This window comes from Phaenicophaeus curvirostris, chromosome 23, assembly GCF_032191515.1.
Source record: "Phaenicophaeus curvirostris isolate KB17595 chromosome 23, BPBGC_Pcur_1.0, whole genome shotgun sequence".
NCBI classification, from domain to species: Eukaryota; Metazoa; Chordata; class Aves; order Cuculiformes; family Cuculidae; genus Phaenicophaeus; species Phaenicophaeus curvirostris.
In genome coordinates, this window is record NC_091414.1 from 3596741 (window position 1) to 3618446 (window position 21706).

The 21706-nt window shown below is 50.4% G+C and overlaps 1 protein-coding gene across 2 annotated transcripts; it reads right to left on the reverse strand.

Annotated features, from left to right (window-relative positions):
• Positions 1 to 761: 761 nt before the first annotated feature.
• On the reverse strand, positions 762 to 16723 carry FAM76A (family with sequence similarity 76 member A). 2 transcript variants are annotated; one of them, XM_069875124.1, is made up of 10 exons: positions 16609 to 16723; positions 14899 to 14963; positions 14074 to 14128; positions 13361 to 13513; positions 12363 to 12520; positions 11785 to 11871; positions 11030 to 11161; positions 6106 to 6241; positions 5545 to 5646; positions 762 to 3102 (listed from the first exon to the last, which is right to left on the reverse strand). In XM_069875124.1, the coding sequence occupies exons 1-10, from the start codon at positions 16687 to 16689 to the stop codon at positions 3016 to 3018; spliced, it is 1056 nt and encodes a 351-aa protein (XP_069731225.1). In that variant the 5' UTR covers positions 16690 to 16723; the 3' UTR covers positions 762 to 3015. The 2 variants fall into 2 exon arrangements, with proteins under 2 accessions (XP_069731225.1, XP_069731226.1); XM_069875125.1 differs by lacking the exon at positions 11030 to 11161 and having other exon boundaries at positions 765 to 3102.
• Between the last annotated feature and the right edge of the window lie 4983 nt (positions 16724 to 21706).

Consider the following 21706-nt stretch of genomic DNA (forward strand, 5'->3'; position numbering starts at 1 on the left):
TCTCCGTGTGTCCCAGAAGCCTGAGCTGCTAGGGACCTCACCTAGAGTTTTGGTCTGGCCCAGCACAAAGGCATCACCCTGAGCCGCAGAAACTCAGCAAAGCTGCGATAGCTTCAGTGCTTGCAGCTGGACATTCATCCCTCGCTAGGGCTCAGCAAGGTCAGGGGGCAAAGCTGAGATGAAAAACCTGACCCTGATGAGAAGCCAAGGAGGCTGGAAGAACAAAGAGACTGGAAGAACCACACTGCCCAGAACGATTTCATAGGTACTGGTTTTCTTCCCTGTGTTTATCTAGGAATTTGGGTGTCACTTCATTCCTAGAGAAATGGGTACTCTCCAGGCTTTGAAAAATATAATATGGAAAGATTATTTTGAGTTGGAAAAGCTGTTTTTCATGTTCCAATAGAGCTAGGATTTGCCTTTTTCTACTCTGCACCCACAGGCAGCACTCTGGATGAGCCGTTCAAGGACACAACACATCCTCTGCCCTGCGAGGAAAGCTGCTCATCCCACTGGGAAGCTGCACCCACAGCTTCTGATGAAACCACTGCAGCTCCCACGGGGATGGGGGCACTTCCAAATGGCAATCTCAGAAGGGTTTTTGGCCCCCAGATTTCTGCTGGAAAATGAGAAGCTCTAAAGAAAACTCAAATCTGTTTTCCCTCCACACTCAGGGCTGAGATAAAGGGACGACTTCAGAGACACAGTGTTGGCTCATCACGTTTTCATCTATATCTTAAAAGAAAGAACACACTTATTCTCTAGCTTTTTGTTTCCTACCAGGAATGTATTGTTTCTGAGCTCTGTCTTCATTCATGTGGCTGGGGAAGAAAACAGACTCGTTGGATACAGCCGGATGGGTCCTGGGAAGCTGGATGTAACCAAGTAACGAGGATCCTAGCAACAGGCTTGATTGGGAGGATTTAAAGACAGAAACAAAAGTAGGAGAGAACCAAACAATAGCAAAATGCTGTCTCCTTCCCATACGCACCAGACCCTAGATGCTTCGACCAGGCAGCCGCCAGCAGGAGATAAATCAGTTCCAGGCAGGGAAAGATGCTTTGCTGGCTTTTTGTTTGTTTTTGCTTTAAGGGAAATAGAAAAATATCAGACACAGAGCAGGATTTTTTAAAACACTTTTACAGTTGTCAAGAGTTTTGTACAAATCAAAGCATCCCTTTTAAAATCTCCATTATTACAAACATACAAAGAAACAATGTTATTACCTACAAATCATCAGCTACTCAACCGCATGATCAATTTATCACAATTAAAAAAAACAACCCCATAATAGCATAGACAGGGCCTTTCTCCCTCGATTTATTTCTGTATCGAGGGAAGCGAAAAAGCAAAGCCCTCATTTAAAAAAAACAACCCTACCAATGCACCTCATTTTCTAAAAACATGTGAAGTATAAAATTAGGCGAGTATTTTCCTGCTGTCACACTCTGGCAAAGTGTAACTTTTTTTTTTTCTCCTTGTTTTCTCATCAGAAGTCTCTTAAAAGAGGAACAAACCCCACCATGGCAGCGTGTCTGATGCCGTAGTGTGCTCCTTCCATGCCGGAAGCCATCATCATCAAAAAAAGTGCCTTTAAGTAATCTTTAGTAACATAAAAAAAAAGGATGAAAAAGAATCACAATCTCTAGTTAAAAGCTTAATAAAAACCCTGACAGAGCAACCAGCCCTGCATAAAAAAAAGACGATTTCTTCTCTTCCCTACCTACCTTCAGCGCTAAGGTTTCACCCCCTGCTCCTCCACCCTCTGGGGCTCCAAACACTGAACTGGCTCTTCCCACCCTGTCTGGAGTTTGGATGCTGAGGAGCAGCGGCCAAGTGCTTTTTATTACCCCAAGAGATGGAGCCCAGGGAGCACCCACCCCAGCCGGCCTCGCTGGAAAGGTCTGTGGTCTCTGTGCTGTTTCCGAGAAGCACATCCCTGTTGCAGGGAACCTTCCTAGCCCTTTTATTCTGCTGGCTTTTAATCAGCAGTGAGAAATGTCCCCGGAGAGCCCCAAGAAACACTCCCTGGCTTGGGTCACTGCCTGAGTAAGCGCTTTCCTGGAGCCAACCTGGCCCCTGCTTCTGCATCTGGAAGGGAGCTACAGAGCAAGGGAAAGGGGGAGAAGAGGGCGAGCTCGATCCAGGGGCTGAGGGGAACAGAGGGAACATCCAAACCTTGGATTCTCCTCATGGGAAGAAATGGAGTGAGAGATGCTTGATCAAGCCAAGCTGCAGAAGTCTGCAAAGCCCCAAATGTCACAGAATAACGAGGGCACCGTGGCGGGGAAATGGGGTAGGTTTGGGTCTGTATGATTATATTCTGCCTCCCAACCCAAAAAGCTATCCTAACAAAAGAAAACAAAACTGGGCAGTTCGGTTTGCCAAGCTGACATAGAAAAGGAGAAGAAAACAAAACAAAAAAAAACCCCAAAACAGAACACTTCCAAAATAAATACAAAGCCCCCATGTTGGGAGCATCTTCAAAAAGCTGGATCAACCGTTCTCAGCAGTGGCACAGCCTTCCACTGGGCTGGTGACTTAGTGGCTTCCTTTTGAAGAGGGAACAGTCCGAGAAAAAAAATAAAGCTCCCACCACGCGCAGCTCCTGTCTTATCTGTGTAAGAACTGGCCGCGGCTCCTGCCTCACAGCAGCGGGTCTGGGACGACCAGCAAGAAGTCTCTAATGCAGCAGGTTCCCGTTTGCTAATGGAAAGGGCTGGCAGTGGTAGCAACTGGTTAGGAAAAAGCTTCTTCCAGAAAGCAGTACTTGAGGGGGGGATTTAGGATGGCTGGGACCTCTCCCCGTAGATCACCGTGATACAGAGAGGTATTCAGAGATCGAGAGCAGACACGCTCGAGCGTGCTGTCGAAAGGCAACACGCAGCAGGCGTTTCCATCAGGTCCATGGCAGCAGGATAGCAAGAGCACTGAGGTTTGGGCTTCCAGCGATCAGGCAGGCTCCTCAACTCCTTGGCTAACGCCGGGGAAAGCTCCCAGGTTGGGGGTTTGGTTTTAAGGGGAGGTTATTGCTCCTGACTTCTCAGGCTTTTTGCCCTTTGACAGGGCAGCTGCTTGCTTCAGGAGTTCTCTGTTCTTCGCCTGGAAAGACAGTGAAAATGGGTATTTAATGGCATGGATCATCATTAACTCTTGGGATCCTAGAATTGCCTGGACAGAAGCTGCTGGCATCCCGCATATGGATGAAAAGGGAGGTAGGTGTTGCTGTGCAGCATCACAGCACGAGCTCAAATCCAGCATCTCATCTCTAACCACCTAGAAAGGGCTCTTCCCGTCCCTTCCCCCTCACGTCTTCCTACTGTAACTGAGAAGTGGGCTGAAAGTTAACAGCTTCCATGGCGAGAAGAGTCACACACACAACTCACATTAAAACATGCACCAAGATCAGCAGGACTGGCTTTCCTTCCTTCCCCTTCCACCAGCCACTGTGCTTTGACAGCACAAGAAGCAGTGGAATAAACCTCTGGTGGTCAATCCCCTTCTGACTCTGGTTTCAGCAAGCTGAAGGGCAGCTTCCCCTACTTCACATTCTCCCTTATTTCAGAAGGGCAGGGTGAAGCAGCCCACTGCTCTCCAGCTTTGCTTCACCCTCGGTTTCTTCCCATGCCACTAACATTTTACCAGGATCCAGCTCTGTCCAGACCCTTCATCTCTACTAGGAGCTTTCCAAACCCATCAGAGCACCAACACATAACAATTAAAGCATCTCTGGTTTACGTTGAATTAAAAAGAACCACAGCAACTTAATAACAAGGCTCTTGGGCCCCTTTCACTAAACTTCTGAGCTCACTCTATGTAGAAAATTATGCTGTAGCAGTAGGATAAGGGATAGAGCCTGTGTGAAAGTCAGATATAGGCCTTCTGGTTTCCAGGAAAGGCATGAATCCACAAAGGCTTATTAGAGGAATTAAACCCTCTGCTGTAGTGCTGCATGTGGTAAAGCAGCTTCTTTTACCTCCTGCAGACTGGAAAAATACAGGCACCCCTGCTTCCCTCCAGGAAAAGACAAAACAAAGAGCACATTCAAGAAGTGAATCATGTGTACATTTCAAGGCACCTACAATAAACTAAGAAGTTAAGCTTTTTATTTTGGAATCAGTGAGTAAAGCTTCCAGAGCTTCAGTCAATATCAGCTGAAGTAAAACATGTGGACACCAGAGAGGGCTGAGGGCAGTCCCAGTCCAAGTGAAGTACAGGGCAGCCCAGCAGGCAAACCTGCTCGCGGATCCGATCGTTCCTCTTTCCTTTCAGGAGCGAGGAAGTTTAAGGCTGTTGGAAGATGTCCAACAGCTTTTAATGCAGGCATCCTCTCAGAGCTGGGGACACTGCTCCCAGACACATGGCGTGCTCTGCCTTGGGAAATACTCAGGAGGGACCAGCCCTGAGTTTCCCCTTAACCTCATGGCCAAGGCTGTGCAGGCAACCAAAAAGAAGTGGTTTGTGCTAATGGGAAGTTACCTATTCAGAATCAGAGCGAGAACACTGACTCATTCTTTACAGGCCACCCGAAACTACGCAACAGAAACATCTCCAGGCTGACACAGGCAGCGCAGGATCAGTAAAGCAGAACAGAGACAGAAGGCTCTGGCTGTTGTCAGTCCCTCAAATACAGAACCACCAGTGCTTCCCAGCTCACACAGAGTGGGATGCACAGGCAACCCGCAGCACAACACACAGATATTCCAGTCTTCAGACAGGCTTACAGGGCTTAAGAATGTGCATTCTGAAGGGATCTCACAGGCACCAGCTTTCTGACAGCAGCTGTGGTCTCCAAAACCTGCCTTCCCCTCTGATAATTAACCTGGGTGTGTGCTGAGGGAGGAGGGGCTGTGTTCTCAGCCAGAATATAAGCCTTTTGTCTTATCCCCTCCCATTTCTCATTGCTAGGGCTTTAGATCATTCTATACCCCAGAGCAATTAAAAGGGTGCAAAGTTCACGTCTGTGTCTGATTTCTTCCCCGTAACCAGCTTCCCTTTGACCCCATCTCTTCAGTGGCTCAGAGCGTGTTCATGCCAACAGCCTGCCTGGTGTTTCCACGCCATAAAAAGAATCCTGCTCTCCCTGTTCCCTCAGCTCAGGGACCTGGAGATACAGCACTAAAGGAATTGCCAACGGTTTCTGAAGCTTTGTTCTCTCTGGTTCCTGGTCACATAAATCACAGTAGGAGCTATGTGCAGTTGACAAACGTTCTGCAGTCCAGAGAAACAGGTTCAAACCTGATTTTAGCAGTGGGTAAAATGAGTGTGATGGTTCTCATCAAGTCCACAGGGGAAACAACACAGCACTTTACAATACAGTAAGTCTGAGCTTAAGTAGACAGCAGCAAGGAGGATATAATTAGGGGTTATGATGCACTGTAGCCTGGTACAGAGCTGAGAAGGGCCTTGCCTGGCAGAGCAGAGGTTGAGAAGCATCAGCAGAGCTGTGTCATGCAAAAACTGGTGGGGTGTTGTGATCACGAGTGTCCTCGGCCACCCCCAAGGACAGCACACTTCAGCAAATTAAAACAAAAATGCTGTCACCTGTAACTGCTCCATGACCTCCTTGTGCGTCTTCTCCATTTGGTTCATCTTTGCCCTCATCTGCGACTCCTGGTATTGGAGGTCGGCTTTCAGCTCTGTGATCTGCACATAAACCAGCAAGGAGCGAGTGAGCTGGAAGAAGCAATGAATGCCTTCACCCGAGACACACTGCCACAGAAAACAGCTCTGCAGGAGCTGTGTGAGACTGGATGAGTTTGGAAATGTGCTGGGGTGGGCAAGGGGAACGCAACGAAACCAGAACTGCATCACAGAGCAGCACAGAGAAGCAAGAGTGACCAGGGCTGCCTTTCTCCACAGAGCAGCGTGGTTTTAGTCTGTCTTGCCCCCACACAGAAGTCTCCGAGACAGTGGTTAGAAAATTACTGTTTGTGAAATAAAGACCTGGGTGGGTCCAGAAAGCCCCAACTTTGGAAAGGAGGCAGCCTGGAAACAGCCAGAAACTCTCCTCCTCGCTTCAAGATAAAAAGCCAGATTCTGCTGGAGTGTGATCTGCACAAACATGTCAGCAGGCTGTGCGGGGAAGCCAGCCAAGGGCTGTACCTTCTTCTCCTTCTCCAAAATCATCTGATCTTTCTGGTGCAGCATCTTTTTTAGAGTAGCCACTTCCTCCTTCAGCTGGGCAATGATGACAAAGTGGTCAGTGCCAGGAGAGTCCAGGGCGAGGTCCGGAGAAAAGCTGCAACAGAGAAGAGGGAAACACTCATCACAACCCCTTCTCTTCACTGAGGCAGGGAAAGGCCCACAGGTGGCACTTGAAGGAAAATGGGAATCATTTCATGACACAGTGTCCTCCAAACACTCCTAAAGTGGAGGTGTATCCTTGTATCCCTGCCCTGGATGCCACATGGAATTTGGGAAACACATGGTGTGAGAGGAAAGAGGGATTATGTGTGATATGAGTTGTATTACTGCAGGATCAGCATGGGCACAGCACTCCTGAACATCGGCTGTGTCTGCAGTAATCAAACAGCAAGGATCCCTCTTCAAACCAGGAAGTCGAAGACAGCAATCTGAGAGCTAATAAAGCTTTATGCAACCACTTGGGAACCCTCTTTGGTCCCAGGCAGTTCCTTGGATGTGCTGGAAAACTTTGTAAACAAACTTCCTGGCAAGGAAGGAACATGAAAGAGAAACAAATAACCTCAGGTTACACAAACAACACCTGGATTAAAGTCAGCAGTGGCCACAGCAGGGAAAAGAGGGTAAAAAGGCATGCTGGACTTTGGTATTTTGATTCCACTGTGATCGAGCAATTTAGGAAGAAGTTTTGTTAGCACTAGTAGTAAAAACTCTCAAGGAAGACACGGAAATAGCTGAGCATGCCACTTGTACACAACCAGGTACTCTAAGCCTAAGAAACCACCTGAAAACTTATCTGGAACATGAGTCGCTCGCCTATACTGGTAATTCACAAACCTCCCGATGAGATACCCAGTGATCTAGGCAGGCACACACAGTCTGGCACTATGGGATTATTTCAGATCATGAGATACGACAGGCTGCTGCCACAGGCCTGGGGAGCTCACCTGATCTCTGCCTGCCTTCTGTTCCTCACCGCTGTGACAGTAAGCCTGATTTTTATCTCTCAGTGTTAAAAGGGCAACACACTCTCAGCCGCACACACCTGAAACTGTTGTATAAAAACCTGACAGTAATAAGGCAACAAAGCTTCCCCTCAGAGATTACTTCAAGTCTGGCTGTTATCAGACAGCACCACTGCTATAAAGATAAACAGCCACGGTTACCTGAAGCTTGACATTTTCTAAAGCCTCCAGAGTAGGTCAACCTGTGTCCTAAAGCCTGCATTCACCTCTAAAGCTGGGAGCTGCAGTGGAATGGGGAGGGCATGGTCTGAACCTCAATCATTTGTCCCTTCAGAAATTGCTGCCACATCCATGCTCCCAGTCCCCCACGAGGCAGAGCATACCAGCTGCTCACCCCACACTCCTCTATCACCTGGAAATGATCCGTTTCCTAATTAAAAGCACAGTCTGCAGTGATTGGAACAGTTAGAAAGGATGAGGCAGAAGAAAAGTATCTATTCACCACTGCGATCTACAGAGGGAAACTTCACAGATCTGAAAGTCACAGGACAGCCCTGTGGCAGCGGGAGAGAGAGAGCCTGGCAAAGGAAAAGTCAGAGCTGCAGGTCTGCGGGAGAGAGCCCACAGTGGAAAAGTCATGGATAAAATACACTGACAGCAGGGCCCACACCATGAGATGCAGCAGGTCTCTGGATGCAACGCTGTGCTGACTACGCTGGGCAGCAATCGAGTGCAGAAGGGGTTCGTACACACACACTAGCAGAGAACAACTCCATTTTAGAACTGTTCCTGAGCAGCTTCCCAGAGCACAAGATGATGGTGGGTGCTCCAGCACCTTTCTGTATGCAAGTATGTTACTTAATTTTTTCCCACTCAGTGCAAATATGCTGGGAAGAAGAGAAAGGAAAAAAAGAAAGCAGCAGCCTCCACAGAGCAAACAAAGCTTCCTTCACTGCGTCCCTCTGGCTAAACCCAAACTCTTGCTTACACCATTCCTTTGCCTAGGCAAGCTTCCCTCCTGCCATATCCTGGGGTGATAAAGATGTGATGCTTACATTTGCCCGAGCAGCTCTGGCAGGAAAAATTCCCTCCTTGGCAGCTCCTGTTGCAGAGCTCGCTGCAGAGCCAGGAAGGTGAGAGCTGGCCCTGCCACTCAGCGAGGAGCCAGGACGGGTGGGCCACCAGCCTTCCAGAGAGCCCAGGGCTTGAGGAGCCACCTCCTGCCCTGGCATCTGCACCCACGAGGGGGGGAACAGCAGGCTCAGAGGGCCCAGGCACCCACTCCTCCCACCAAGCACCTGAGCACAGGCAGGCATTTTCCTGTCCAAAATGCACTCCCCAAACGGTCAAGGTGCCAATTTAAGATGTAGGTTTTATTTTTCCTCTCCTTTTTTGTAAGAAAAAAGTGAGAGGTTCATAACAAAAGGTTTCTCTGTCTTTAACCCTGCATTAATGAAGCAGCCTGAGATTCCAAAATGGAGAACTGCCAAATACGTCGCTCCATTCCTTCAACAGATTAAGATTTAAAAAAAAACCAAACCCACAACACAAACAAAAAAGCCACTTCCGCTACAAATAAACTCCATCCCCAAAATCCCTGCCTGTGGAATAGGTCAGGGGGATGGTGCTCTCCAGTCCAACAGTCATGCCTCTAATTAGAGTGAATTAACGAGCTCCTGGTGCTTTCAATGGAGAGAGAGAAGCTCTTCCAAAGACACCTGTGTCTCTCTATTGAGTGGAAAAGAAACCAAAATGACTGCCTTAAACTCCACACCTGTTAAATGGCTGAAGTTAAGCAAAATTACTGCCAAGCTTAAAGATTTTGCTATTTAAGTCAGGCCAGTATAAAGAGGTACAGACCAGGCTGACCGAGCCAGCAACTGTGTTTAACCTTTGACAGAAATATCCCCCATGTGCAAAAATCCACCCAGATCAAAAGGAAACAGCACGTGAATTTACACTTCCTCCTCCACCACCACCAAATCCCAGCGCTTAAAGCACCCACCAGGTGCAAATAAGAATCTTTTTACTAAATGAACTTTGCTGCTCAGCATCCTCTGTTCCACACAGCCAGTAGAGTTCAGCCTCGCTGGGTGTTAGAAGCACAACTTAGCACCTTGTCTACAGTCACGGGAGAAGGGACTGCAGTGTGTTCAACCACAGAGGATGCAACATAAAACCATTTCTGGTACCATTTGCATCCCCAGCACTGCCTGGATCAGGACTGGCACAGCACCAGAGGTGAAGCTGGGGTGCTCAAATGCACAGGGGCACGGGGAGGGCGAGGTGTGCTGCGAGCGTGCGGCAGGGCTAGTGCTGTTACATCCCCACAGAGCCCACCCAGAACAAACCACTTGATGCTACCCCATTCCATAATTGCTGGAAATCACTCAGTCCCTGTATCACAGCCACTGGGAGCAACATCCACTCCCAAATATGTAAGCAAAGCACTCAGTAAGACACAGTAAAGGATTTCCTATTGTATCCACCAGGAAGCAACAATTTCAGATAAGCTGGGCCCTTTCAGAGGTGTTGCCAAAGTTAACTGAGCTCAAGAATGCCCAAGTTCTGCTCAGCCGAAGGCTGCAAAGAACTCTGGCTGGAGCCACAACACGCTGCACAGAAGGCTGTGGCTGATTTCTGCAGTGAAGAGGTGCTGGTTGTGTCTCTCATCACTCCAGACCAAGCTGCTGATGAAAACAAGCCTTACACTGCAGCAGACTCCACACTTGAGCTGTGACCCAGCCTCCAGGCTGACTTGGGGGGGAACCATCTGATAAGAAATGGTGCAAGAGGGAAGTGGTTTTGGGCTGGTTAACCCTCACATAACAAACCCCCCACCCCAGCAACTCCAACTATGCACTTAACGAACCACCATTATCATTCCACTCATAAACAGCCACGTGTCTATTTGAGGCAGCTGCAGCTTGCCTTTTCTACAGCACGTTGCTGGAGCTCTTCAGTAGCTGCTAAAATTACACACAGTTTGGTACTAGGATCCATCAAAAAAAAAATTCTGTGGCAGGGAGCGCAGCCTTGGAGCCAGACTGACAACGTCTGACACAAGAGCAAACAGAAATGAAGGCATTTGATTCCCCTAATCTCTGCTCCCGTTTTGCAAACGAGTGTCTGAGCCACCAGTGTTAAAGCATGGAATCTCCTTAAATATTTTCAAGCTAGCAGAGGTGTTACAATGAGTTGTCAGGTCTCAGCCCAGGCTTTAGGACAGCACCAGGTACCTTTATCTGCTCACTATTGCCCAGAAAGCAGCCTCAGTAGGTGAGCAGGAGCTTTAACAGGGCTCTAAACGGAATACTGCAGCAATATCGATGAGCTGCACTGGTTCTACCAGTGTCTCGAGCCTCTCCTTTGACTCCATCAGCACTAAAAAGAGTCAGATGAATTTTCTGACCACTCCATGCTCAGTCACAGCTCCCGGGCCACAGTTAATCCTTACATTTTTCCAACTTTTAACTGATAAATGGTCTTATAGACCATCCTGTGGGAACCACTGCCCTACAAAATCATTTAAGTTCTATTTCCCACCCTAGCATTTAATAAACATTGACAAGGTGCCACTACTATCCATCACAGAATCACTAGGTTTGAGGTCAAGTCCAACCATACCTGCCCACTACTAAATCATATCCCTAAGCACATCATCTGCTCATCTTTTAAATACCTATAGATATCTACAGAAGAGATCCGATCTTGAATAAAAGACATTCAAGACAAGCAATGATGAATTAATTACCAGTAGCTTTAACAGACCCTTTTGGCACTAATGAGCCTATGCTCAGGCTCTGGCTCCCAATTCACTGCTGTTTGGAAAGAGATCCATGGAGAGGGAAGAGATTCCGTGTATGAGGCAGTTCCCAGGGAGGGAGGGCAAGAGGGGAGAAAACAGCAGGCGTTCTCACTTCCGGATGTCAGTGCCTTGAGAAACAGGACAATGGCGGGCACCGAGACTCTGCTGGGAAGCAGCCCACTGCGCCAGCGTGGACGGGGCACTCTGGGTAGGGGGACAAAGCATCTCGGGAGAGGAAGGAACGCTGAGAATCAGAGAGGAAAGGCAGGAATGAAAATGTGCATATACAAGACTGTGAAAAAAAAAAAATATATAAATCTATCTCAATCTCCCGTTTCTGCTAGGGAATCCCGTCCTGCTGCCCATGCGGCTGGCATCAACATAACCCAGCACAAAGGGATTGGATGCTTTCAATCCCTTTTGTTTGTCCCTCCCGCAGCAGGCAGGAAGGGAAATGGGAGGTAGGTTCTGGTCCTCGACTCTGAGGCTGCTTCCCTGAGGATCAGCCCCAAAAGGCCAAAACCCCCAGACCTCAACTCTACAGCAGCATAGTCAACAGCCCCTCCTCTCCCTGTAAAAGCAGAGAGAAGATAAAGCTGAACTGGCTGCGGTTCTTGTAACTGCTCAGCCAACATGCAGTTTCTGCTCTAGCAGGTACAGGCACTAGGTTTTCTTTTCCTCCTCAAGCTTATGTCTAAATGCCAAGGCCTGCCAGGTTCTTGAAAGCTGTTAATGCAGTTCCTTGAGGGCCCAAATCCCAAGATCCCTTCTCCAGCACAAGAGCACCCTGCTATTCACACAGAACTCTCATATAAAACTCAGCAAACAAGGCCACCCACCCCTGATTTCCCCATGTAACAGGCTCACCTGTCACCATTAGCAGATATGGCATCAAACTTGGCTTTCTTCTTTGGGATTTCATTCTGAATAGAGGAGGTGGATAAGGTTTTCTGGCTAGAAAGATGAGGAAATTGTATGTCAGAACCTGAATAACTCGCTGTCTAAGACAGAGAAGCAGGTAAATATTCCCACCCACTTTGAACCTATTAAAACAATGTTTCCTAGCACAGGAAAGAATGAGAAAAAATTCATTCCTTGAGGAGTAGCTGGAGACTAAAAATAAACAGAAAACAATGCGTCAGTCAGATCAGTACGTAGGTGAAGAACTTATGCTTAAAAAATTACATTTCCATTATTGAAGTTTACAAACACAATTTAGCTTCAAACATGTACAGGTTCAGTAAGTCAAATCGTTATGAAACACTGTTGGACTACGAGCCTGCTCCAGCACAGTGGGGTCTGCAGACCAGCAAGGGCTGACTTAGCGGGATTCTCCTGCCAAATCCCAAAGTACTGAGCCTCCAGGCGCTTCTCTCAGTTACTTTAAGAAGCGTGGAGCACTCAGACACTCTGACTGCCATCAAAAAACCCCTTGTGCAGGTTACCTGTTGTAGTGGCTGCTGCTGCTGAGCCTACTGTATTGTTCCTTCTCTTGCAGGCTTGCCCGGGAAGAGCTGCTCAGGTGTTTGCACTGCTCTTTGGTCTTCTGCAGGACCCGTTTGTAGGACAGCGTGCATAACCAGCACAGCAGCTTCCCATCCACCTGAGAGATGGGAGAGAGAGAAGGAGAGAAGTTTTGGTCTTGCTTGCTGCTCACAAAACAGCACTTTTGGGTTTAAGATAACATTTGAACAAGCAGTGACTCAAAAAGGATCCCTTGAATGGCTGGAAAGGTTAAGAAGTGTGTCTAGTGGGGCTAGCGCAATGCAGACAGTGCTCCTTAACAGCAGGTAATCTATCATAAATAAAGTGTTTCCTAAACTTTGCTTACACTCTTACAGCACCAGTTCACAAGGACAATCTAACGCCAGTGGGATTCCTGTCAAAGCAACTCAAGAAATGGTAAAGGATACTTCACCGGAGACCAAAACAGCAAGGGTCTCTGCTTGAGGAGGATCAGCAGGACAGTTACCAGTGCAGTACCCTAAATGAACAATAGGTGTTCATCGCCTGCAGGAAGCCCGCCTTAGAAATACACACTCCTAATGAACACTTTTGTTGTTTAAGCAAAGGGTGAGCAGAAGCCATGAAATAAGTTTCCTGGTGGAGTTATGACACTTCCTGCTATGCAGGCTATGGGACAAACATCATTTCCCATCCCTCTCCCAGAGCAAGCACCTCATATTTCACTCCAAAGCCCCTTCTCCTTTGCCAGCCCACCTACCCTGAGGCCACAAGAAAGAGAGATCTTTCTCAAAAGATCTGGCAAGGCAGCAGAGGACCTCAGAGGTTAAACAGCTCCAAAACGCAGTCCCTACAGCAAAGCTGAACTCCAGAAAAATACAAGACTCTCCCTTTTGAAATACTAGAAAATACGTCAAGGAGACAGACAATTGCTGCATCCACACTTCTCTTTTCAGCCTCCTTTTACAGTGATACTGACCTTCTTTCTGTCATCCTTCCGGTCAAACGCACACTGCTGCTTACACTGCTCGCAGGAGTGCGGAGGTCCGTACTTCTTTTCAGAGTTTGTGCAACGCTGGCACTTATTTCCAATAAATGCTGCTATTATATTGCAGTACTGGCAGGGTTTTGGCTGTAAGAAAAAAAAACAAACGATACAGCAGTGCCTTTAATTACTTTAATTTACTTCCCCTTCTCCCTGTCACTTCAAAGCCTTTATTTTCCCATTCCAAGCTAATCCTAGTGCTGATCCAGCAGACATAACTACACCTGGGCCCCTGCTCTCTAGCAAAGTGTATTTAGCCAAGGCATCCAGACAATTTATCATAAATCTAGATAGAAACATAAAATAGAAACAATCAAAATATCTTTTTCAGACCCCAGACAAGCAGTTAAGAAAGATTTATCACTGCTTCCTGCAGCAGCCTCAGTTTGTGTAAGCACGCTCTTGTTTCGATTGGATATCGAATAGTTCATTTCCTGCCCTAAAATGATGCAGAGCTGCTTTTTTTTTTTTTTTCTCTGTACTAAAAGAGAAAAGGTAAAAAGCTTCACGCTTCAGGGACCTGCACATTATTGATCAGTCATGCTATTACAACAGAGCCAGCCCATAAACGGCTCCGGGATTCAGTAGGATAAAGACAAGAAAGATGAAAGGAAAAAAGGCTGGTGAAACAAGCCCCGCTCACTTACTGTGCCATAGAGCTTCACATTCTGAGCACACTTCTTGCATATCGTGTTGGTTTTGCTGTTAAAAAGAAGCATAGATCATTCTATTAACACTTCCCCAAGGAAAATTAAACCTCTGTGGTTAGGATCCCCATCTCCCCTAGGCTCCATATCTAGTGGCGAGACTGTATTCATCTTCACCAGGGACTCAGATATCAAAGTGCATTTCCTATCCCCGTCTGGTTGAGGATAATTTGCCAAAAAGTGGTGTTACTGGGAGGTATCTTTTAATTAAGGCATCCCTAGATGACACCAGGCTTTCATCCTTACAGATACAGAAGTCTGATCAACAGCTAATTGGCAGCAGGCGTGATTCAGCACTGGTGACAGCCTCAGATCTGGAGGGGAACCAGCAGGTCAGTACAGAGGTGTATTTGTCCAACAAGCACAGGAAAGAACACCACAGACAATGCCCTCACGCAGCTACAGGGTTTACTTACCCATCTTTCCTCTGTAAGCTACACAACCTCCAAAAATGCAAAAGCATGGCTAAAGGAAACACATTAGGAAATCATTCGTGGATACCAGAAATCAGATCAAGAGGAAACCTCATGGGAAGACACACCCAGATCCTTCACTGGAAGATGCATCTGAGCGCTGATCAAAAATCAAACCTAAGGACACCGCGAAGTCACGTGGGCTTTGAAGGAGGCCAGAGGGCCCCCATGTTTTCCACAGCAACAACTGACAGGTTAGGGCTCAGTCATCAAAAGTGTGGAAACACTGCAGTTCCCTGGGTGCGTCTCTGCTAAAGTAAACATTCGTCTCCCCAGCGCAGCGCTTATTTACCTTTCCTGCTGGAATTCAGTCCGGCAGTAAGTGCATTTAACAATGGGATGCGCAATCCGGCACTCCTGCAACAACAGAAGCATTTGGTGAGATGCAGTACTTCTCTCGCACACCATTCCCCAAAATCCTAGATCACCTCCTGGCCTCCGCTCCCACCACATGCACAGATCTGTCACCCTGAAATCATTTCCTCCCTGTACAGTCACGCTGCTCTTGCAAGGGCCGAGAGCAAAGGAAGGGCGATGGGAATGGCATGTGTCACAGGTGAGCCAGAAGTAAACTGAGATTCATAACAAGAGCTTATTTGTCCCCAACGCCCACAGACAAGGGTCACGGTGATTGGCCTCACCTCCCAGGACAGGAACAGAGAGTCCTAACACAGTTATTCACACCTCTGCTGGCCACAAGCTTCCTGTGCCCAGAGTGCCTCCAGCCCCTCTCTCCTCTCACCCCACGCCTCTGAGGTTCCCCTGCACTCACCTGCTTTGACTCATCTCCCTCTCTATTTCTTACCTCGTTCTTCCCCACCCACCCAGGCTGTCCCCCAAAACCCACCTCCCTCTTTCAAGACACCATAAGGCCCCCCCAGATGTCCCCAGAATGTCCCAAACATCCCCAAAACTCCTCTTTACTAACTGCCTTCCTCACAAGAAACCCTTCAGGTGACCCCAGGCCTCTCCTCACAAACACCACCCACCTCCCTCCCCAGCTCCCCCTCATGACTCCCTCTCCAATTCCCTTCAAACAACCTTTCCAAGGCTGAATCTGTCTCTGGTTTGGGGCAGAGTCAGCATCACAAACTGCTTGGGTGTTGGAGCTCACAGCTCTAGACTCTAGGAGGGGTTTCCTCCAACTCCCCCAAAGAACTCACCCCATACCCTCAAACTCCAAATAAACATCCCGAGGCCCCAGCCCCTCTAAATACCCCCAAGGCTTCCTCATTAACAGCTCCGCCCCCCAAATAACCTCAAGTGGCCCCAGGACTCCTCCTCCAACACCCTCAAACAGCCTTTAGTGCCCTGAAAAACATCTCTGTTGTTAACCCCTCAAAACCACACCCCCCTCCAACGCCCTCAAGCTCCACCAACTGCCCCCCACGATGCCTCCAGCCCCCACAAACCAACCCAAACCCCTCCAAAAGCCCCCCAGGCCTCCACCCGCACAGACCTCAACCACTCACCCTGTGTTCTCACACCCAAATAACCACCTTGGGGCCCCAGCCTCCCTAAATACCCCCAGGGCCTCCTCATAAACAACCCCCCTAGCCAAGTCACCCCAGGACTCCCTCTCTTAACACCCTCCAAGCAGCTTTTAGCACCTTGAGAATCATCTCTGCTGTCAACCCCTCAACACCAACTCCCGCAGGTGCCACCAGCTGCCCCCCCTAATGCCTCCAGCCCCACTAAGCCCCCTCAAACCCCCTCAGAAGCCTCCCCCACTCCCCTCGACCACCCACCCCGCGCTCTTAGGCCCCAAATCACCACCTCAAGCCCCGAATAACCACCTCAAGCCCTGACAAACCACCTCAAGGCCCCAAACAACCACTCTCATGTCCCCAATCCCCTTAAGTACCCCAAGGCCTCTCATTACCAGCCTCCCCCCCCCCAATTACCCCAGGCCCTCTCTATAAGGCCTCCCCCCGCCAAAGCCGCCATCGCCGCCCTGGCCGCTCCCTCCCAGGCAGCCCCATCCCCTCCGCCCGCCCCGGACCTTGCAGAGCTGCTGGCCCTGGCTGAGCGCCTCGAAAGGGAAGCGCTGATGGCACTTGGTGCAGGCGTAGAGCGCCGCCATCCCGCCGCCCCGCTGACAAGCGGTGCGCCGCCCGCCCCCCCCCTCCCAGTCCCCGGCCCAGACCCGCCCCCTTCGGCCTCTATGCGCTCTCCCATTGGTCAATTCACACGTCAATCACCCTCCCGCCGCTTCTCATTGGTTGGCGCCGCCGTCACTCGACGGAGGGGGCGGAGCTGCTCCTTCCGCGGGCGCCGGGGGGGCACAACACGGTGTTGCAGAAGCCCCGCCCATTCGGCCGCTCTGCGCGCTCCTATTGGCCGCGCCACGCGTCAATCATCGCTCTGCCGCTTCTCATTGGTTGACTGCTGCGCCTCTCGCGGGAGGGGCCGGAACCTGCCTATCACGGGTGATGCAACCGCCCCACTCTGCCCCGCCCCCTCAGCTGCCCCGCCCCGCTCATTGGCCGCGCCACGCGTCACTCGCGCCCGCGCCGCTTCTCATTGGTTGGCGCCGCCGTCGCTCGCGGGAGGGGGCGGAGCTGCTCCTTCCGCGGGCGTCGCGCAGGGAAGAGGCCCCCGGGGGAAGGGGGGGGCCGGCCCATAAGGCCTTGCGGGAGGGGACCCGGAAGTGGGGTTGGGGAGGGGAGGTGGGGATGGGGGGTGATAGGAGATAGTGGGAGATGGGGTTGAGCAGGGAGATGGGGTTGAGCTGGGAGATGGGGTTGAGCTGGGCGATGGTGAGAGATGGGGCTGAGCTGGGAGGTGATGGGAGATGGGGCTGAGCTGGGAGGTGATGGGAGATGGGGCTGAGCTGGGCCTGGGGAAGAGGCCAGGCCAGGGTTGAGGGAAGAGACTGAACTGAGCTGGGCCTGGGCCAAGGGAACGGGCTGAGCTGGGTCGGGCTAGGCCTGAGATGGGGGAAGGAGCTATGCTAGGATGGACCAAGGGCAGGAGAAGGGGCTGGGCTAGGATTGAGGGAAAGGAGCTGGGTTGGGCCAGACCAAGGCCAAGGAAAGGGGCTGAGCTGAGCTGGGCCAGGCCAGGAGGGAGCTGGCAGCGCTAAACCAGGGCAAGGCAAAGGGGAGCTGTTAGCTGGTCAGTGTCAGGGGGGAGAGCAGGGTGAGGGGGATGTGCAGGGCTGGGAAGAGCAGTCCCAGTGGTGCTGGGGAGTGAGGAGCTGAGGATGGCTCTGCGGAGGCGGGTGAGGGAGGGTCAAGTCTGGAGAAAGGTTGAGAGCAAGGAGGTTGTGGGGAGGAGAAGGTGTCCCCACCTTCTGAGTGGAGCAAAATCAAAAAGGCTGGAAACAGAGACAGGGCAGGGGGAAACCTGTGGCTGGAAGGTCGAGAGAAAGAGAATTGGAGGAAAAGGAAAGGAGAATGAGGTAGGAGGTAGGAACTTGTTTCCCTCTTTGCTCTGACTCCTGCAGGCTCTGGCCTGCTGTGAGCGCAGCCGCTCCTCCGCAAGGTCCTGGCACAGCCAAGACTCTGATTTGCATGGGTGGATCTGCCTCTGGGTTTGGGGCAGGATCAGCATCACAAACTGCTCCTCGCTGTGTTTGCGCCACAGCTGGGGCGCTGGAGTTGGCAGCTCTGGACTCTGGGAAGATTTTTCCCCTGTTTTCTTTCAGGTGTGAGGTTGGACTCCGCTCGCTGCAGCAAGGGCACCTTGTGCTCTGCACACACACGCTGGATAATTGCTCTTTCTTTTAAATGGGCTTGACATTTTTTACAATGTGATGCAGAACAGGTGCTGCGAGCTTAGGTAAATGCTGCCTGCCTGAACAAATGGGGGAATTAAAGCATTTTGGAGTGAAAAGTTCACTCTGCGGAGCCAAGATGCGAACAAAAGGCTGAAAACTACTCCCAGTTGTGTTAATAAACCCACAGCGCTGTGACCTGGTCCATTTTGTGCTTGCCATTCCTGTGTCCTCACACCCTGCTCTCTCTCAAGCCATCAGGGATACCTTGAAATCTTTGGAAAACTTCTTTCCCCACCTCTTTTTTATTTCCACACCAGATGACGGAGTATTCCCAGCCCCGGCTTGTGCAAGTGGTGAAGCTGAAATCCGAGATGCTCGCTGCAGCGCTCAGTCTTTCCCAAGGACCGGGGGAGTGTCTTGGGTTTTTAGTAAGGCTGCGTGGGTGTGCATATTAAACTGAAATTCTGCTGTGCTTGGCTACCTCGGGGACTACTTATAATCACCGGGCAAATAACGCTGTGTGGAGGAGAAACGCTTAATTTCATGAAATCCATTGCATTGTGCTGGATGCTGGCTTGTGATTGGGAAATAGGAGACGGTGAAAGCAGAAGGCAGAGCTTGGCAGAGGCGGTGGATGGCTTTAAACAAACCTCCCTGCTCAGGGGCTGCGAGGAGAGGTGGTTTTTGGGGTGGAAATAGGGTGGAGGTGGAGGAGGGTTGGGGCTGCCCGGCTTTCTGGGCTTTGACAGCGCACCTGGAAAGTATAAATGCCGCGAGCCATTTGTTACAAGAAATAAAACCTCCTGAAAGTCGTGGGAGGGGGGCTGCAAATCTCTTGAGCTGAAGGGAAAGGAATGGTTTCGGTTTGGAACGTGAACGACAAACCTGCTAGAGCAGTCGCAGTCGCCAAGGGAAAAACATTTGGCTAAGGAAGAGCATTCGTAAAGCTGCTACTGAAGGAAGTGTAATAAGGAGGGTTTAAAAAGCCACTGCCTCGGTGATTTTCCAGGATAGCCTCGCTAGCAGTGAAGCAGTTTCTAGCTTTGCAGAGCTTGGAACTGCTCAGATCACGTTGAATGCAACCTTTTGTACCCCAAAACCGCTCCAGTTCCTATGTTAGGGAGCAAAAGCGAGACGGCCTCCCCCTGGATCCGTAATCTTTGCCATCCTGAAGCCTCCAGGCTCTGCAACGTGTCCTTTCCTTCTGGGAACCACCCTGCTCTGGAGCCCCAGACCCCTGGGAGCCCCTTCCCAGCTCAGGGTTGTGGGGAGCTCGTGATCAGCCCCCTGGCTTGTCAGGAGCCTTCGGGAGCCAAGAAGTTGCCAAAGCGACTTTGATTCAGCTGCTGCTCTTTGACACCGTCTGTGGTTCCCTGTAAATCACTAACAGATAATATTTTCCTATCCTGGCTCTCTCCGCGTCCCCTGCTTTCTGAATAATTACCTTGTTTTGTGCGAGCCCGTACGAGGGTTTCACGGATAATTCATCCAGTGCTGAAAGGCAGCCAGTTTTTTTGGGCTGGAGAACATTTTCTAGCCACCTGGCATCGCTGCACAGAGGTCTGAGCCCGAGCGCAGCTGCCTCCGGAGGGAAGAGCCGTATCCAGGACAGCCGAGGGCAGGGCAACCGACCAAACCCAGCTGAAATCCCAACCGCCCTTCCTCGGAGAATAATTTAGCTTGGCAAACTCAGCCCACCCTGAATTTCGGGATGTGTGGACAGATTGATCCTGCAGGTTTGGATGCTCTCACCCACAGAAAGGCCGTTTCGCTGGAAACAAAAACGCCTCTCGGGGGCTGTTGGTGCTGATGTGCTCTGTCTCGGCTCGCTCGCCGGGTCCTGGCTGGCACCGGGCTCTGCGGGAGTGGGTGGGTCAGAGCCCAGCAGGGAGCTGGGATGGCCCCAAGGTTCCCACCCTGGTGATCATCACTGTGCCAGCTTATCTCAGTGACTCACAGAGCCAAGCCACCAGAGATCATAGACTCATGGGCTTGTTTGGGTTGGAAGGGACCTCAAAACGCATCCAGTTCCACCCCTGCCATGGGTGGGGACACCTCCCACTGGATCAGGGGCTCCAAGCCCCATCCAACCTGGCTTTGAACATCTCCAGGGATGGGGCAGCCACGAGTTCTCTAGGCAACCTGGGCCAGGACCTCCTTGCCCTCATGGTAGATGTTGGATAGTTGCTGGTATTGCTGCACTGGGGGGCTTCAAGGAGGCAAGATCAGCAGCCCTGGTGTACAGACTCCATCAGCCTGAAGGAGAGTGCAGTGTCCTCATCTTTAATAGGGGCCAGGAGGGCCATCAACATCTCCATCTTCACCAGAGACATTGAGGTGAAAGTAGTAGCTGGAGACACTCACCTGGGAGGGGGTGACTTTGACCACCAGCTGGTGGCCATCATCATGGATGGCTTCTGAAAGAATCATAGAATCACCAGGTTGGAAAAGACCCATCGGGTTGTCGAGTCCAACCATAAGAAGCATGAAGAGAGGATGGACGAGCTGTTTGGAGGCTGGTGAAAGCCTGTGAGGTGGCCGAATGGACTTACACCTCCAGCAACCATCAGCTTGGGCTGCCTCTAAAGGATTCAAAATGCCAGCAAATATGACACATGCCCACTTTAAGCACCCGAGCACCTAACTCGTGCTTGGCACATGCCAAGGAGGGGTGGCTGGACAAGGAGAAGACCCTGAAGGCTACCAGAGGACCATAAGAAATACTGAGCAGAGGACAGAGCAGGACTAGAAGCTGGCCACCCAGAACTGCCTCTGGTCCTGTGCTTTCCTGGCCCCAGGAGTCATCATGAACTGCTCCATCCTGCAGACCAAGGAGAAGATGGGGTTCTCCAGGGAGCGTATGGGATGTAGGTGCCAAATCCTCTCAGCTTTCACTCTCCAGGCTGTGCTCACTCCCCATAAAGCACCAGCTGATATTTCACCATCAAGGTATCAAATTTGGGGCTGGAGCTGGAAGCACAGGGTAAGCAGGTAACGTGCCTCTTCCAAAGGCAACCGTAAATGCATAACGTTAGGGCAGCTTTGCTTTCAATAAAAAGCAGGGATTGAGTGGTTGTTCTTTGCTATGCTCTACAAAACCTGGAGTGGTTCCGAGATTCTGGTGTTGAGGGAAATCTGGAGGTTGCAGCTCACCTGGGCTGCGAGCCACAACCCAAGGCTGGCTCTGGACACAGCAAACATCCCTTCAGGTGTGCCCTTTCTTATTTTCTCCCTTTTCAGTTATAATAAATGGATCTTTTTTGAGGTTCCCAGCTGCCCCATCCCTGGAGGTGTTTAAGGCCAAGTTGGATGGGGCTTGGAGCCCCTGATCCAGTGGGAGGTGTCCCTGCCCATGGCAGGGGTGGAACTGGATGAGCTT

Bases quoted from the DNA above. Each gene is read 5' to 3' on its own strand.
- FAM76A (XM_069875124.1), bottom strand. From the start codon at position 16,689: ATGGCGGCGCTCTACGCCTGCACCAAGTGCCATCAGCGCTTCCCTTTC. The intron at 6,242-11,029 runs GTGAGAACGCCT...TCTCTGTTGCAG, and splicing joins CAAGGCACTGACATCCGGAA to CTTTTCTCCGGACCTCGCCC. The intron at 3,103-5,544 runs GTGACAGCATTT...CTGTCTTTCCAG, and splicing joins AGGTCATGGAGCAGTTACAG to GCGAAGAACAGAGAACTCCT.